Source organism: Mustelus asterias, chromosome 25, assembly GCF_964213995.1.
Source record: "Mustelus asterias chromosome 25, sMusAst1.hap1.1, whole genome shotgun sequence".
Classification (NCBI taxonomy): Eukaryota; Metazoa; Chordata; class Chondrichthyes; order Carcharhiniformes; family Triakidae; genus Mustelus; species Mustelus asterias.
In genome coordinates, this window is record NC_135825.1 from 8688776 (window position 1) to 8707372 (window position 18597).

Genomic DNA, 18597 nt, shown 5'->3' on the forward strand with positions numbered 1-18597 from the left:
CACTTGTAATTGGCAGTAAAGTCCCTTGGGCCATCCTAAAGCTGCAGAAGTAGCTACATCAATGGAAGTCTTTCTTATCGTTTTATCAGAATGGGATTGCAACAACCCCATTGGCAGTCCATGTTCAAAAAGAATAAAATTCCAGAGCAACGAATACAGGGTTGCTATGGACTGTTGAAGCTTCCAAATCTGACTCCCCCTTCATATAAATAAAGGAAAAACATCAATTCGGACTGTCTTCACCTACATTCGAATTGCATCGAATATTTCATAAAATTTCATAGAATCCCTACAGTGCAGGAGGAGGCCATTTGGCCCATTGTGCCTGCACCCACTCGGGCCCTATCCCCACAACCCCATGCATTTACCCTAGCTAGTCTCCCTGACACTAAGGAGCAATTTAGCACGGCCAATCAAACTTAACATGCACATCCTTGGAGTGTGGGAGGAAACCGGAGCACCCGGAGGAAACCCACGCAGACACGGGGAGAATGTGCAAACTCCACACAGACAGTGACCCGAGGCCGGAATTGAACCCGGGTCCCTGGCGCTGTGGGGCTGCAGTGCTAACCACTGTGCCGAACATACAGCACTGAAACCAGCCATTTGGTCCAATTAGTCTTTGTTGGTGTCTGTGCCCCACACGTATCTCTCCTCATTCGGCCTACCTCGTATCAGCATTTCAGCACAACTCCCTGTTCCATTTTCTCTCATTTTCTTTCCGCAAAACATCGAAGCTATTGGCCTACTGGGTACGGGGCTACACATTCTGATCATTCTCTGAGTCGAGAAATTGCTCTTTCTTTTAGAATTTTATTTTATTGGATGATGGCAAACATCCATGACAATAATAACAAGTTTTGACCCACTGAGGGGGAAAGAGAAATAGAATAGCAGGAGTCACGAGCAGCATTTGGTTTACAGCACTTGGCAAAGGAGGAAGAGAAAGAATTAGGAAAGTAGGAGAGAGTTGAGAAGGATATTTCGGGGAGTACTGATCATTGTTACATATTTAAGTGGTTGCATGATTGCCTTAAGAGCAGGTCACATGATTTGGTGGTGATGTCATTAAGGTGTTGCACAGGCTTCTGTTTAGTTTCATTTTCTACTCTGCACACAGGCAACAGCTCCTGCAACAAACTTGTGGTTATTTCGAATCTACGTGGGCAAAGCATGTTGTTTCTTTCTGTTTAAAACACACAACCCCTAACATTGTTAGGACATTACAATCATAGTATCAATGAAATAGGGAGAGAGACATGACTGATTACGGTAGAGATAGCAACTGAAGGCAAGAGTGGGAATGGGGATCAAAAATAGAAAATACTGGAGAATCTCAGCAGGTCTGACAGCATCTGCGGAGAGAGAATAGAGCTAGCGTTTCGAGTCAGGATGACCCTTGGTCAGAGAGGCAGCACGGTGACACAGTGGTTAGCACTGCTGCCTCACAGCGCCAGGGACCCGGGTTTGATTCCCGTCTTGGGTCACTGTCTGTGCGGAGTCTGCACGTTCTCCCCGTGTCTGCGTGGGTCTCCTCCGGGTGCTCCGGTTTCTTCCCACAGTCCTGGTTCGGTGCATTGGGCCATGCTAAATTCTCCCTCAGTGTACCCGAACAGGCACCGGAGTGTGGCGACTAGGGGGTTTTCGCAGTAACTTCATTGCAGTGTTAATGTAAGCCTACATGTGAAAATAATGAATAAACCTTACTTTGAGCTTTAGCTGGAGCTGGGGGAAGAGGGATATCTGGTTTATAATCTGTTACATCATGGACAGGAGTGGAAAATCTATGCTGGTGGGCCATGTTGCATGGCATTCCGCAGACGTGTGACTGTCTTAGAAACTTAGCCCCTTGTACCACGTCCAAAAGAGCCCTCCTCACGTCCAATCGGAGCAATGTACCTGTAAGTCATTCCCCCGCCAAAAAGACTTGGCTGGGGGCCAGGGCCAGTCCTAACACCGATGTGGAGATGCCGGTGTTGGACTGGGATAAACACAGTAAGAAGTCTCACAACACCAGGTTAAAGTCCAACAGGTTTATTGGGTAGCAAAAGCCACTAGCTTTCAGAGCGCCGCTCCTTCATCAGGTGAGTGGGATTTCAGTTCACAAACAGGGCATATAAAGACACAAACTCAATTTACAAAATAATGGTTGGAATGCGAGTCTTTACAGGTAATCAAGTCTTAAAGGTACAGACAATGTGAGTGGAGAGAGGGTTAAGCACAGGTTAAAGAGATGTGTATTGTCTCCAGCCAGGGACAGTTAGTCTCCAGCCAGTCCTAACACTGAGTCCCACATTTCGCCAGCCCCCTGTTGGACACTTCAAAACCTTTGGAGCCAAAGTCAATAGCACTGCGTCTGTGCCAACCCCAGCGACTCACTCGGCACCTGAGCTGCAGGCAGGACAGTGAGTGTCCTCAACAGGACATCCGATAGTTACACACAAAAAGAGAAACGGTGAACTTACACTCTCTCTGAAGGCTTGCTTTTATCCCATTGTTGGCAAATTGAGGAAACATAGGAGATGAGGGAATAAACAGGTTAGTGAAAGAGATAAGCGCTATGACTATGTCTACATAGAGGCACGCTGCTTATTAATACACTGTTTATTAATATTCTCTTCATATCAATATACATTGTTAATAAACCCTATTTGTTAATGCACAGACACTACCCTTAATATCCTCTGCATATTACACACTTATTAACACACACTAATTATTAAAAGCACTGTTTATTAATATAAACTGCTTGTTAAGGCACCCCGATAATTAAAACACACTGATTATTAACAGCAACTGCTCATTAGTGGAAACAGCTCGTTAAGCTGATTATTATGGCACACTGATTAATACTGGTAGTCAATCTGGGTGAGCAATTGGTCCGCCGAGTTTTCCCATACTCACTCTCACCCTCACTCCAATCACAGTCGCCCCCGCAATTCCACACTCGCTGACTTGTAACACTTACGATCGAGAGGGACTTCGATGGATGTAATTGGATGACACAGTGACAAGATGAACACTAATCCAGTGTGGAGAAAGGTCTTCTCCCGTAGCAGCATTTCCAGCTGTTAAATACTCCCCCGCTGCTGATCAAATCCAGTTGTTCCCTGGCTACAGTACTCTCTCTTTTTCTCACCTGTTGACGAACAAACAACAGGAGTTACAAGCAGCAGAGAACATGAACAAAAGTCACTAAGCGATTTGCTCGCGTTGTGGAAATCATTCAACCAACAACTGAATGATCCTCCCGTAAAACCTTCGATCCATATCTTACCGTTGTCCCGGCAACAATAACGAGCATTTAGCAGCAGCAGCAGCATCACAGCTTGGTATGGCTCCTGCTCTGCCCAAGACCACAAGGAACTACAAAAGGTCGTGAGTGTAACCCAGTGCATCACGCAAACCACCCTCCCATCCATTGACTCTGCCTACACTTTCCGCTGCCTTGGAAAAGCAGCCAGCGTAATTAAGGATGCCACGCACCCCTGACATACTCTTTTTCACCTTCTTCCATCGGGAAAAAGATACAAAAGTCTGAGGTCACGTACCAACCAACTCAAGAATAGCTTCTTCCCTGCTGCTGTCAGAATTTTGAATGGACCCACCTTATATTAATTTAGAAGTCTCACAACACCAGGTTAAAGTCCAACAGGTTTATTTGGAATCACGAGCGCTGCTCCTTCATCAGGTGAGTCCTTCATCAGGTGAAGGAGCAGCACTCTGAAAGCTCGTGATTCCAAATAAGCCTGTTGGATTTTATAACCTAATGTTGTCAGACTTGTTACTGTGCCCACCCCAGTCCAACGCCGGCATCTCCATATCATTATATTAAGTTGATCTTTCTCTACACCCTAGTTGTGACTGTAACACTACATTCTGCACTCTCTCATTTCCTTCTCTATGAACGGTATGCTCTGTCTGTATAGCGCACAAGAAAGAACACATTTCACTGTATACTAATACATGTGACAATAATAAATCAAATCAAATCAATAAATGTAGTAAAAAGCCCTGAAGTGTTAGACGGGGGTGTAAGCTGACAGGAATGGACTCTGAGGCATGGGGAGAGGTGATGAACACCTTGGTCACGGTGGTCGGTTTTAAGGAGAGTTTGAAAGGAGGGAGAGACTTAGGCAGAGAATTCTGGAGCTTCCGGAACAAATAACACTTTGGAGCAGTATCCTTATATCCCGCTTTATTGGTGTTCCATTTTGAAGTATACAAGACCAGTTCACACCAATATTCTTATTTTCCCACTTTACTGGCGTTATATTTTATAGTATACAAGACTAGTTTGGACTAGCATTCTTAGTTCCCCATTTTACTGGCGTTCCATTTTAAAGTATTCCAGACCGGTTCACACCAGCATTCTTACTTCTCCATTTTCTGGTGTTCCATTTTTAAGTGTGTACAAGACCGGTTCGGACCAGTACTCTTATTCCCTGTTTTACTGTTTTTTTCCTTTGGCGGGTGGTGGTGGTGGGGGGGGGGCGGTTGTGGGGGGTGGGGGTGGAGGGGCTATAAGGCTGAAGGCATGATGACCAATGGTGGAGAGTAGGACATGGGGGAAGCGTACGAGATCAGAATGAGAGGATTGTAAAGTTCCCAGAGCGGAGATGGGACGGAGAGGTGAGGCAGAATTCCACTCAGGGGCAACAAAGTATTGGCAAAAAATGTGGCCTTGACTCCGTGGCTCAGATCCCTAAAACAAATAACATAAAGATACATTTAAATTACTGAGCGGTAAATGCGATGCGAGCCAGTCACAGATATCAGCGAGTGATCTCCAGTACTAAAAGAGGGAGTAATGATAGATTAGCAAAATGACGTGGAGGCAGTTGAGTGTGCAGCTGTACGCTAAAGTCATCGTGTGCATGACAATCAATAGCTCGAATGGCTTTTAATTATCTCTGACTTTTCCATATCTTCTTCAGACCTGGCCCCCGATTAAGGCCGCCGGCAGAATCATTCTGTCTGGGGAGTCGATCCTCCCTTAATCCATGAGCCAGGTGCTACGATCATTAATTCTCTGAATAGATTGACCCTTGACCTGTGGCTCTTGTGACCGCTTCTTCAGAGAAGGTCGCAGCCTGGGCTTTTGTTTCCTCATTTCCCCCTTTCTTCCTCTATTATCGCTCGAGCACAGCATGGCCCATGGCCCTCAGTACAAAACACGGCCAGATGGAGGCAAGGCAAGCAGGTGTCTCAGGGTCAACATTTAGAAGTTGCGAGAGGCTCAACCCAGTTGAGAAAGACTCCTGTTAGCATCGAGGTGACCTGGCAGGCCTGTGCCGGTTCAGACTCTTGCATATCAGGGCTTGAGGTTTGGCTAAACACTGACAATACTTGGGAAGGCACGGCACGGTGAGGGAGGGCGGCACGGCGGTTAGCACTGCTGGCTCACAGCGCCAGGCACCCGAGTTCAATTCCCGTCTCGGGTCACTGTCTGTGTGGAGTCTGCACATTCTCCCCGTGTCTGCGTGGGTTTCCTCCAGGTGCTCCGGTTTCCTCTCCAAAGGTTGATTGGCCATGCTAAATTACCCCTTAGTGTCGGGGAGACTAGCTAGGGTAAATGCATGGGGTTATGGGGATAGGGCCTGGGTGGGATTGCGGTTGGTGCAGACTCGATGGGCCGAATGGCCTCCTTCTGCACTGTAGGATTCTACGACGAAGTAGATAGTCTTGATATTCAATAATTCTGTGTCAATGGAGCTCAACATTAAGATCACCTGTGGCTCCCTGACAACATTCTTACATTGGGAGTCAGATAGCTGTGGGTTCAAGTCCCACTACAAGACTTGAGTATATGATTTATTCCAATGGTTCAGTGCACCATCAATGGGGAGCTGCACTGTCAGTGGTGCTGTTTTTTGATCGAGTCTTTAAACCAAGGTTCCATCTGCCCTCTCAAGTGATTGTAAAAAAGATCCCACCCCCATGTCGAGGAACAGTGGTGGGGTTTCTCCCCCGTGTCCTGACCAATATTTACCATCCCTCACATTAACTTCATGGGAATTTTCCTCATTCCGCCACCATTCAAATCGAATTTGCTTTACCTTTCCGACATTACAACAGTGACTATTGTCATAATTCTTGGTCACCGGTTAATGGAAAAACAATTCACAGGTAAAGGCCATACAGAGGCTTGCAGCCTCATGGCTGCAGCCAGCTCCCGAGAAGGTTCTGGAACACCCAACCCCAGCTTACCTGGGTGATCCCCACCCTGCTGCCCGATTGGTTCCCCTGGTCATGTGACCCTTACTCTGCAGATTGATCCTTCAAGGGACAATCACCTGCAACTGTTCTTTAAATATGGGCGGCACGTTGGCACAGTGGTTAGCACTGCTGCCCCACAGCGCCAGGGACCCCGGTTCGATTCCTGGCTTGGGTCACTGTCTATGCGGAGTCTGCACACTCTCTCCCTGTCAGCATGGGTTCCTTTCGGGTGCTCCGGTTTACTCCCACAGTCCAAAGATGTGTGGGTTAGGTGGATCGGCCGTGCTAAATTGCCCCTAGGTGTCAGGGGGATTGGCAGGGTGGATATGTGGGGTGGGGCCTGGGTGGGATTATTGTCAGTGCAGGCTCGATGGGCTGAATGGCCTCCTCCTGTACTATCATAGAATCATAGAAACCCTACAGTGCAGAAGGAGGCCATTCGGCCCATCGAGTCTGCACCGACCACAATCCCACCCAGGCCCTACCCCCACATATTTTACCCACTAATCCCTCTAACCTACGCATCCCAGGAATCTAAGGGGCAATTTTTAACCTGGCCAATCAACCTAACCCGCACATCTTTGGACTGTGGGAGGAAACCGGAGCACCCGGAGTAAACCCACGCAGACACGAGGAGAATGTGCAAACTCCCCTATGGAGATTCTATGACTTCATCAGCTGTAAAGGGTATTGGGGTGCCCTGCATTCAAGGGAAAGCTGGATAAGTATCTGAGGGAGAAGAGGATTGAGGGTTATACTGATAGAGTTAAACCATAGAATCCTTACAGTGCAGAAGGAGGTCATTCGGCCCATCAACTCTCCACTGACAACAATCCCAGTCAGGCCCCATCCCCGTAACCCCACATATTTAACCTGCTAATCCCCCTGACATTAAGAGCGGGATTTTCTGGCCACACTCACTCCCAAGGCTGGAAAGTCCCACCCAAAGTCAATGGACCTTTGCATGGTCCGCCCCCTACAATTCCTGTGGTGGGCGAGATAGGAAAATTCCGTCCTAAGGGGCAATTTAGCATGGCCAATCCACCTAATCCGCACATCTTCGGACTGTGGGCGGAAACCGGAGCACCCGGAGGAAACCCACGCAGACACGGGAAGAATGTGCAAACCCCACGCAAACAGTCACTCAAGCCGGGAATCGAACTCGGGTCCCTGGAGCTATGAGGCAGCAGTGCTAACTACCGTGCCGTCCCCTGAAGAAGGATAGGACGAAACTCAAGAGCAACAGAGACAGCAGCATGAACTGGTTGGGCTGAATGGTCTGCTTTTGTGCTGTGTGTTCCAGGAGGTTGTGCAAGGCACTATAGAAATGTAAATCGCTCTTTATCGAGCACCGGGTAAGTTCATGTTTACCGGAACTGTCGACTGTGGAATCGGTCAAGTGAAGAGACGCCAGTGTTGGTGGAACATAAATGCCTCTGTTTAGCAGCTGCATCGAAAAGGGAAGGGCCAGTCCTTGTTTGCGTGGCATCGCAGCGTAGCACTTACTGTAATACAACAGCCAATTTGTGCACAGTAAGATCCCGCAAACAGCGACGTGATCGGAATGTGTGACACACGTCCCCCGGTGCTAAATGTACAGGCGCAGTCTCGGTCCGAGGGAAGGGTCGCGTCCTTGAAAATAAATAAAATGGTGGGAAATGAGTTGGGGCATTTGAAATGATGGCAAGCTAAAAATAAACAGAGGCTCTGGTCAGGGGACTGCAGCCTCAGCTGGGAGCTGAGGTCTCCATGAATGGTTAGAGGGGGAGGGAGATAGAGGTTGTTACCGAGGGAGAGAATGAAGTTGAACCAGTTGTCGGTGAGGTACTTTGGACTGAATTAAACATTGAATCCTCGCAGAATGGGGTAAAAGTGCAACATCATTTTAACCCTTTCCGTGCTGCATCTGACAGAGACAGAAATCATAATACAGCGAGTGGACTGTGTTAACACAATTGTACAAACCACTGTGACAGTGATTGGAGATTTTATATTGAAGAGTAACAGGACTCCAGGACAACTTTTCAGACACGTTCGCTGCCCTGTGGTGCGGTGGGCATCACCCCTGCCTCAATCTGACCAAGAAGCTCTGGGGATTGAGTCCCAGGATTTGATTTGATTAGATTAGATTTATTGTCACATGTATTAACATACAGTGAAAAGTATTGTTTCTTGCGCGCAAAACAGACAAAACATACCGTTCATAGAGAAGGAAACAAGAGAGTGCAGAATGTAGTGTTACAGGCATAGCTAGGGTGTAGAGGAAGATCAACTTAATGTGAGGTAAGTCCATCCAAACGTCTGATGGCAGCAGGGAAGAAGCTGTTCTTGAGTCGGTTCGTACATGACCTCAGGCTTTTGTATCTTTTTCCTAATGGAAGAAGGTGGAAGAGAGAATGTCCGGGGTGCATGGGATCCTTAATTATGCTGGCTGCTTTGCTGAGGCAGTGGGAAGTGTAGACAGAGTCAATGGATGGGAGGCTGGTTTGAGTGATGGATTGGGCTACATTCACGACCTTTTGTAGTTTCTTGCGGTCTTGCACAGAGCAGGAGCCACACCAAGCTTGATAAGTCATTTGGTAAGTCACATAAAGTTGCTTGTGGGGTGTGGTCAAACAGGGAGATTATCAATGGATAAATCAGTGGTGGGCAACCAGGGGCCACATGGGGCCCACCAGGGCTCTGAGTGTGGCCCACGAGATATTCTGTTGACGGTTACCCCGCGGGAAGTGTTGCCACATTCCGCTGGTCTCCATCCGTGTAGTTTTTTTTTCCTACCGAAATGACTGAAGTGATTCTTTTTTTTAATTCATTCGTGGGACATGGGCGTTGTTGGCTAGGCCAGCAATTATTGCCCATCCCTAGTTGCCCTTGAGAAGGTGGTGGTGAGCTGCCTTCTTGAATCACTGCAGTCCATGTTCTGTGGGTTGACCCACAATGCCGTTAGGGAGGGAATTCCAGGATTTTGACCCAGCGAAGGAACAGCGATATATTTCCAATATATATATTTGCGATATATATTCGCACATAAAGCAAGGGCACATGAAGTGAGGTGCTTGCTGATTGCATTAGGGATATGGGAGAAAGGGGGTAATCAGGATAGTGAAATTGATCATAATGAATGGCGGGGCGGTGCAGGCTCAAAGGGCCGAATGGTCTCCTCCTGCTTCTATTTTCTATGTTTCGAACATTGACTAAGCGCCATGCACTCCCTCTGTGTCCAATTAATGCACAGATATTGCTCCTGTGTTTAGCATTTGAGATTGATGACAGTGCTATAAATATATGAATGATTAAGCATCTTCTCCATAACTCGTTATGAAATATTCAACGCGTTAGTTGTATCCAATCTTATTCATGGGGTCATGGTGAGTGAACAAGCCTGCTTTCAATCTCGCGGCCCACAGAGATGATGGAGGGTCACTCATGCAGTCCACTCACCAGCCTAGTTTGCCAGTCACTGCTGCAAATCCTTCCGATGTGCCTCTGGCATGAGGTAAGAGTGGGAGAGAATTGTGTGGTAGCTGAGAGAGAACAGCTGACCAAGACTGCTCCAACTATTAAATCACATGTTAACTTGCCTCACTTCTTGCGATGATGTACATCAAACCACTTCCATATTCAGCAGATAGTTAAGAAAGCCCATCAACGCCTCTACTTTCTGAGAAGACTAAGGAAATTTGGCATCTACCCATCTACGGGCGGCACGGTGGCACAGTGGTTAGCACTGCTGCTTCACAGCTCCAGCGACCTGGGTTCGATTCCCGGCTCGGGTCACTGCCTGTGTGGAGTTTGCGCATTCTCCTCGTGTCTGCGTGGGTTTCCTCCGGGTGCTCCGGTTTCCTCCCACAGTCCAAAGATGTGCGGGTTAGGTTGATTGGCCATTGTAAAATTGCCCCTTAGTGTCCTGAGGTTTGTAGATTAGAGGGATTAGCGGGTAAAAATATGTAGGGATATGGGGACAGGGCCTGGGTGGGATTGTGGTCGGTGCAGACTCGATGGGCCGAATGGCCTCTTCCTGCACTGTAGGGTTTCTAGGATTTCTATGATTTCTATGAATGTAGCCCAATCCATCACGCAAACCAGCCTCGCATCCATTGACTCTGTCTACACTTCCCGCTGCCTCGGCAAAGCAGCCGGCATAATTAAGGACCCCACGCACCCCGGACATTCTCTCTTCCACCTTCTTCCGTCGGGAAAAAGATACAAAAGTCTGAGGTCACGTACCAACCGACTCAAGAACAGCTTCTTCCCTGCTGCCGTCAGACTTTTGAATGGACCTCCCTTGCATTAAGTTGATCTTTCTCTACACCCTAGCTATGACTGTAACACTACATTCTGCAACCTCTCCTTTCCTTCTCCCTTATGTACTCTATGAACGGTATGCTTTGTCTGTATAGCGCACAAGAAACAATACTTTTCACTGTATCCCAATGCATGTGACAATAATAAATGGAATGAAATCAGATAATCAATACTGACCCTTTGAGGGATAGTTTGACCAATATACCAGGGTTAAATTATGAAGACCGTTTGCATTTACCAGACGTGGATTCCTTTGGGTGTAGCGATCGAACTGAGATATTTAAAAAGTTTAAAGATGTAGCTCAGGTGGATGAAGAGAGATGAAAGTTTGGCCGTTCAGGAATGATGCGGTGAAGTACTTCTTCACACAAAGCAGAGTGGAAATTTGGGAGTCCCGCTCTCCCAAAAACGATTGGGGCTGAGGGGCAATAAAACATTTCAAACCTGAGATCGCCAAACATTTGTTAGGAATGGGTTTGGAAACAAAGGCAGCTGTGTTGGAGCTCCGAGTTAACGTGATTGGTAGAAAGGTAAGAGGGGGGGGTTCTGTGGAACTCTTTGCCGCAGAAGGCTGTGGAAGTCAGGTCATTGAGTGTCCTTAAGAAAGAGATAGATAGGTTCTTGATTAATAAGGGGATCAGGGGTTATGGGGAAGAGACAGGAGAATGGGGATGAGAAAAATATCAGCCATGATTGAACGGCGGAGCAGACTCGATGGGCCGAGTGGCCTAATTCTGCTCCTATGTCTTTTGGTCTTCTGGGAGATGAGGAAAAGGTTTTTGACCCAAAGGGTGGTGGGGAGCAGGATCTGCAACTCACGTCCTGAAAGGGTAAACGAGGCAGGTACCTTCAAATCATGTGTCTGGATACGCACCTCACGTGCATATGGTCCAAATGCTGGAAAGCGGGATTAGGCTGGGTGGCTCTGTTTCTGGCCGGCATAAACACCATGGGCCGAGTGGCCTCTTCCTATGCAATAAACATCATTCTATGATTTAGATCAGCCATGATCGAATGGAACGATGGCGTGAACCCCGGGGTCTGAGTGGCATCCACCCCCTGTTCCTATATTTCTTCCCATAAAAATGGCAAAGTCACCAAACAATCCCTACAGTGCAGAAGGAGGCCATTCGGCCCATCGAGTCTGCACCAGCCACAATCCCACCCAGGCCCTATTCCCGTAACCCCACATATTTCCTCTGCTAATTCCCCTGACACTAAGGGGCAATTTAGCATGGCCAATCAACCTAACCGGCACATCTTTGGACTGTGGGAGGAAACCGGAGCACCCGGAGGAAACCCACGCAGACACGGGGAGAACGTGCAAACTCCACACAGACAGTGACCCGAGCTGGGAATCAAACCCGGGTCCCTGATGCTGTGAGGCAGCAGTGCTGACCACTGTGCCACCCCATAATCCATGATGACCATCGGCTGCTCTTCCCTTTGAGAGGGAGAGCTGACTGCTGGTGATTTAAGCCGAGGGTCACCACACCTCAGGCGAGGGGCAAGGTTGGGAAGACGGGGCCTTCATGAATAACCTCAGCGGGAATTGAACCCGCGCTGTCGGTGTCGCTCTGCATCACTAACCAGCTGTCCATGCAACTTTCCCAAGGGCAATTAGGGATGGGCAATAAATGCTGGCCTAGCCGCGACACCCACATCCCTTGAACAAATATCTGAAGGTGAAGGGGACAGTGTCTCAAAGCCAGGGGGGACTGGCACACAAACTGGCTCTGGGCCATGAGCACTCATTCTGAAACGATTCCCTGAGCCAGACGATCATTATTGAATTGGCACCACAGGAGTTGCGAGCGCTGATGCCAAGCGTTTGTGTTCAGGCCAGGAGCGCACGAGCTGTCGCAGCTGCAACTCGGGCTTCTGTGCCAATCCAAGAAGCTGGCACAGAAGGCCAGGCTGGGGGCAAGTCTATACCCACACATGCACACTCTCACACACACACACGCGAACGCACACACACACGCGCGCACGCATGCACACACACACACGCACGTGCATGCACATACACACACACGCGCATGCATGCACACACACACGTGCATGCATGCACACACACACGCGCATGCACACACACACACGTAAACACACATGCATGGATGCACATACACACACACTCGCATGCACACTGTCTCTCCTGTCTGGGGTTCTCTCTCCCAGTCAGCACTAAGCACTACTCTGTTCCTGTAGATACACACACGCGCACATATGACACATGCAGGCACAGGCACGCACACGTGCACACGCACAAACGCGCGTGTACACAAACATCATGGGAGTTGGACAGAGCCATGTGTACAAGCAAGCATGGACACATCTAGCTTGAAGCTGTGATATATGTGTGTGTATATTTTTATATATATATATATATCATATATCTATACACACGCACACATACACATATATATATATGTGCGTATGTGAGTGTGTGTGTGTATAGATATATGATATATTATGTATATATTATGATGGGGTTTGGGGTGTGGACTGCCCCTTTAGTGTGGGGGACGTCTGGGTAATTAGTTCCTCTCAGTGTGGAACCCAGTTGGACAGTCTTAGACCTGGCTATGAATCAGTGCACACCTCGAATAAAGAGTCCCACTGTTCCAGTTACCAAGCCTACCTCGTGATTCTTCATGCATCCTTAATCCAAGGGGCATAAATAACAGAACCCTTTACTGTACATGTGTACATAGCTATTGTAGTTCATAAATATGTACAGTTAACCTACTTTAGACCACGGAGACTTCATTAAGATCTCCAGATGGTATCCAACACTCTACAACATAGCTGATGAAGTTTTGACAGCGATAAGAACATCTTGAACTTATAAAGTGTCCTTAACATCGTGAAACATCGAAAGGTGCTTCATAGGAGTGTTACCATCCAGCTATATTAGGACAGGTGGCAAAATCTTACTCAAAGAGATAGGTTTTAAGAAGCTTGTTAAGGGAGCTGGAAGGGTGAGATGGAGTGGAAAGGAAGTTCAGAGAGGGAATTCCAGAGCTTAGGGCCCAGCGGTGGCTGGAGACAAGGACACCAATGGTCCTTGGATCAGGATGGTGGGAAAACCTGATAAGAGCAGCCGAATCCTGGAGATGAGGTCCTGATGACATCATCTAGGCCTGACTGCAATTTTCACCCAAGATCCTTTGGGGAATTCCTAGTTGAGAGGGGTGGGGACAAAAGGAGGTTGAGAAATGGGCAGTAAATTGAAGTTAACTCTTTGTGTTTTTAAGGCCAGTCTAGAGGTGCAGGAATGCCCCTCTGGGTCTCACAAGGAAGTCCTAGGCCTCTGGGTGGCATGATGGCACAGTGGTTAGCTCTGCTGCCTCACAACGCCAGGGACCCAGCTTCAATCCGGCCTCATGTCACTGTCAGTGTAGAGTCTGCACATTCTCCCCTCGTCTGCGTGGGTTTCCTCCCACAGTCCAAAGATGTGTGGGTTAGGTTGATTGGCCATGCTAAATTGACCCTAGTGTCAGGGGGATAAATATATGGGGTTGCAGGAATAGGGCCTGGGTGGGATTGTGGTCATTGCAGACTCGATGGGCCGAATGGCCTCCTTCTGCGCTGTAGGGATTCTACGACTCTGCTTATTGGGCCTCCGCCTCCCTGACCGCAATGTCTTCCTAACCCATCCCTCTCTCCACCACCCCCCCGCCGCCCCACCCCGCCCCCAGCCCACCCCCCCGCCCCCAGCCCACCATAGCGCACTCTGTCATAAACCAGGTACCTTGACAAGGGCACATTCTCTGGGACCCCTGGCAGCCACCTTCTCTGAAATCCCACCCAAAATCCCATTCCTCCAGCCCATATCAATCAGCTTGCATTGCGTTCAGGCAGGGAGATTGTCAGAGGGTCCGGGAGGTGCAATCACCAGGGTCTTGGGGTTGTGAAAGGCCAGAGGGTCAACCTTGGCCCAAGAATGTTCAAATTCAATAGAATCAAAGCCCAGTCTCCCCTGTCCAGTGCCTTTCAGAATCATTATGGATGAAGGAGCCCTTTTCGAAAGGATCAGTCGTCATGGACACTCAGCCTAAATTATAATAACACATAAGTGCTTCAGATAGAGGATGTTTTAATAATGCTTTGAAATAAAGGGTATTTATTTACTGCTCTTGATAAGATGGCGTGCTGCTTCTCACAGAAGTGTTTGTCTATTCTTACAGGCTTCCTTCGAGCTGAGACATCGAGGTCACTCTGAACTGGACATGGGACTGACGCACTCTGCTTCTCACCTAGAATCATCGAATCATACAGTGTAGATGAGGCCCTTCAGCCCATCGAGTCTGCACCGACACACGCGAAACACCTGAACTCCCACCTTATCTCATCTACCAGCACTTGGCCCATAGCCCTGAATGTTTTGCCGTGCCGAGTGCTCACCCAGGTACTTAGAATCATAGAATCTCTACAGTGCAGACAGAGGCCATTCGGCCCTGTCTAGCGATTTCGCCCTTGCCTTCAATACCAGCCATGGTCTTACTGACTTTTGAATTCCTACACTGCAGAAGGAGGCCATTTGGCCCATCGAGCCTGCTCCGACCACAATCCCACCCAGTCCCTAATCCCGTAACTCCACACATTTACCCTGCTAATCCCCCTGACACTAGGATCAATCATCCTAACCCGCACATCTTTGGACTGTGGGAGGAAACCGGAGCACCTGGAGGAAACCCACGCAGACATGGGGAGAACATGCAAACTTCACGCCGACAGCGACCCAAGGCCGGAATTGAACCTGGATCTCTGGCGCTGTGAGGCAGCAGCGCTAACCGCTGTGCGACCATGACGCACTTTTTAAAGGATGTGAGGCAATCCGCCTCGACCACTGTCCCCGGCAGCGCATCACCACCCCCTGGGTAAAAAAGATTTTCCTCACATCCCACCTAAACCTTCTGCCCCTCAACTCAATCAGGTCACCCCTCAGTCATCTGTGCTCCAATGAAAACATCTTAAGCCTACCCAACCTCTCTTCATAACTTAAATGTTCCATCCCAGGCAGCATCTTGGTGAATCTCCTCTGCATCCCCTCCAGTGCAATCACGTCCTTCTGATAATGTGGTGACCAGAACTGCACTCAGTACTCCAGTTACGGCCTCACCAAAGCTCTATACAACTCCAACATGACTTACCTGTGTTTGTAATCTATGCCTCGGTTGATAAAGGCAAGAGTCCCATATGCCTTTTTCACCACTCTACGAACATGCCCTTCCGCTTTCAGAGATCTGTGGACATACCTCTCAGCTCATGATCCACATTATTTTATAGACTGCACCCGCCCCCCCCCACGCTGCCCACCCCCCCACGCTGCCCACCCCCCCTCACTAAAGAGACTCTGCAGACCCCCCCCCCACAGTTTGAGAGCTGCTCATGTGGCCTCCTGAGTGGATCGGTAAGTTGAAATCCCAACAATCCCTCAGACGGTGCAGATAGCGGCTTTGAAAGATGGTGGCGGACTGGCCGGGGGGCCGAGGAGCGGGGGGGGGGGGCTGGTGGCATTGCTGAGGTTAGGCATGGGTTTTTGGTGGGGGAGGGGGGGCTTAGGCCTTGGTGTCAAGGCTCCTTGAGGAAGAATGGAATCCACCTTAATACTGGAGGTTCTGATAGTCTCTGATTCACCCTAACCAGGAGAAAAAGAACTTATATTGATTTAGCACCTTGAGTTTACGGAGCAGCTAACAATGTCCCAAAGCACCTCACAATCAGTAAAATACAGGCACGGCAATCAACTCACACACCCAATGAGCAGTGAAAGAAAAATGTTGTTTCGGATTAGCAGCTCCATTTGAGGGACAACAATTCCCAATGATGATGTGCCCACAAACCAGCCTCCCATCCATTGACTCTGTCTACACTTCCCGCTGCCTCGGCAAAACAGCCAGCATAATTAAGGACCCCACGCACCCCGGATATTCTCTCTTCCACCTTCTTCCATCGGGAAAAAGATATAAAAGTCTGAGGTCACGTACCAACCAACTCAAGAACAGTTTCTTCCCTGCTGCTGTCAGACTTTTGAATGGACCTACCTCGCATTAAGTTGATCTTTCTCTACACCCTAGCTATGACTGTAACACTACATTCTGCACTCCTTTCCTTCTCTATGAAGGGTATGCTTTGTCTGTATAGCGCGCAAGAAACAATACTTTTCACTGTATGTTAATACATGTGACAATAATAAATCAAATCAAATCAAATTGTGATCAGGATCTGCATGGGAGCTCGAACCTGCAACTTTTTTATTCATTCGCGGGACATGGGTGTCACTGGCTGGGCCAGCATTTATTGCCCATCCCTAGTTGCCTGAGGGTGGTTGAGAGTCAACCACATTGCTGTAGCTCTGGATTCACATGTAGGCCAGACCGGGTAAGGGTCCTTCCCGAAAGGACATTAGTGAACCAGATGGGTTTTCCAACAATCTACAATGGTTTCACGGTCATCAATAAATTCATAATTCCAGATTTTTTTTATTGAATTCAAATTCCACCGTCTGCCATGGTGGGATTCGAACCCGGGTTCCCCAGAACATGATGTGGCGTTGCCAGCATTGGACTGGGGGAAACACAGTAAGAAGTCTCACAACACCAGATCAAAGTCCAACAGGTTTATTTGGTCGCACTGCCCCTTCATCAGGTGAGTGGAGGATTGGGTTCACAAACAGGGCATATATAGACACAGGTTCAATTACAAGATAATGGTTGGAATGTGAGTCTTTTCAGGTAATCAAATCTTAAAGGTACAGACAATGTGAGTGGAGAGAGGGTTAAGCACGGGTTAAAGAGATGTGTATTGTCTCCAGCCAGGACAGTTAGTGAGAATTTGCAAGCCCAGGCAAGTCGTGGGGGTTACAGGTAATGTGACATGAACCCAAAATCACGGTTGAGGCCGTCCTCATGTGTGCGGAACTTGGCTATCAGTCTCTGCTCAGCGACTCTGCGTTGTCGTGTGTCTTGAAGGCCGCCTTGGAGAATCCTTCCCCGAAGATCAGAGGCTGAATGCCCATGACTGCCGAAGTGCTCCCCGACAGGAAGGGAACACTCCTGTTGAACTTTAACCTGGTGTTGTGAGACTTCTTACTGTCCCAGATGAGTTTCTGGATTAATAATCTAGCGGTCGTACCGCTATTCCATCACCTTCCCCTATCCTAACTGGAGGATAACTCCATTTGATACAGTGCATCTTCACCAACACTAACGTGAATGGCGATGTGTTGGAGTGGGGTTTGAGAGCAGGAAGCTATAGCACAAAGGATCTAATCGCCCAGACTCCAGTGCAAGTGGACGTGGCAGCTCAGGATCTCTCTAATTGCCTTTGTGTAAGATCAGCTGCTCCAAACCCTCCCTCCCACGGTGAGTGAAGCACTGAGCAGAAAGTGTAATAATCCAGGAGAGAATTTCAATTAAGAGATTAGTGTAATCCAACTTGGACTGACATTGTGAGGTGATCACAGCCTCCTCTCTGCTGCCTGACTTAGACTGGGAGCAGTTTCAACTCCATGCTGAGTTTCTTGAGCTGAGAGTCATAGAGGTTTACAGCCTGGAAACAGGCCCTTCGGCCCAACTTGTCCATGCCGCCCCTTTTTTAACCCCTAAGCTAGTCCCAATTGCCCACATTTGGCCCATATCCCTCTATACCCATGTAACTATCCAAATGCTTTTTAAAAGACAAAATTGTACCCACCTCTACTACTACCTCTGGCAGCTTGTTCCAGACACTCACCACCCTCTGTGCGAAAAAATTGCCCCTCTGGACCCTTTTGTATCTCTCCCCTCGCACCTTAAACCTATGCCCTCTAGTTTTAGACTCCCCTACCTTTGGGAAGAGATATTGACTATCTAGCTGATCTATGCCCCTCATTATTTTATAGACCTCTATAAGATCACCCCTAAGCCTCCTACGCTCCAGACAAAAAAGTCCCAGTCTATCCAACCTCTCCTTCTAACTCAAACTCAGTTCGGAATGTAGAAATGTCATTGAAACTGATACTGTTATTGACAATGCGAGTGAGACTCAGGCCGTGACAGCGACTGAATTTGCACGATGGCACAGTGG

The 18597-nt window shown here is 48.4% G+C and overlaps 1 protein-coding gene across 1 annotated transcript in view; it reads right to left on the bottom strand.

Annotated features, from left to right (window-relative positions):
- nfasca (neurofascin homolog (chicken) a) overlaps window positions 1-18597 on the bottom strand; it is a 279787-nt gene that overhangs the window by 147550 nt on the left and 113640 nt on the right. The window contains exons 4-5 of the mRNA XM_078242069.1: window positions 2969-3139; window positions 2466-2483 (exon numbers count right to left, since the gene is read on the bottom strand). Of these exons, the coding sequence (XP_078098195.1) occupies window positions 2466-2483; window positions 2969-3062 (112 nt within the window). The 5' untranslated portion in view covers window positions 3063-3139. The remainder of the gene's footprint in view (window positions 1-2465; window positions 2484-2968; window positions 3140-18597) is intronic.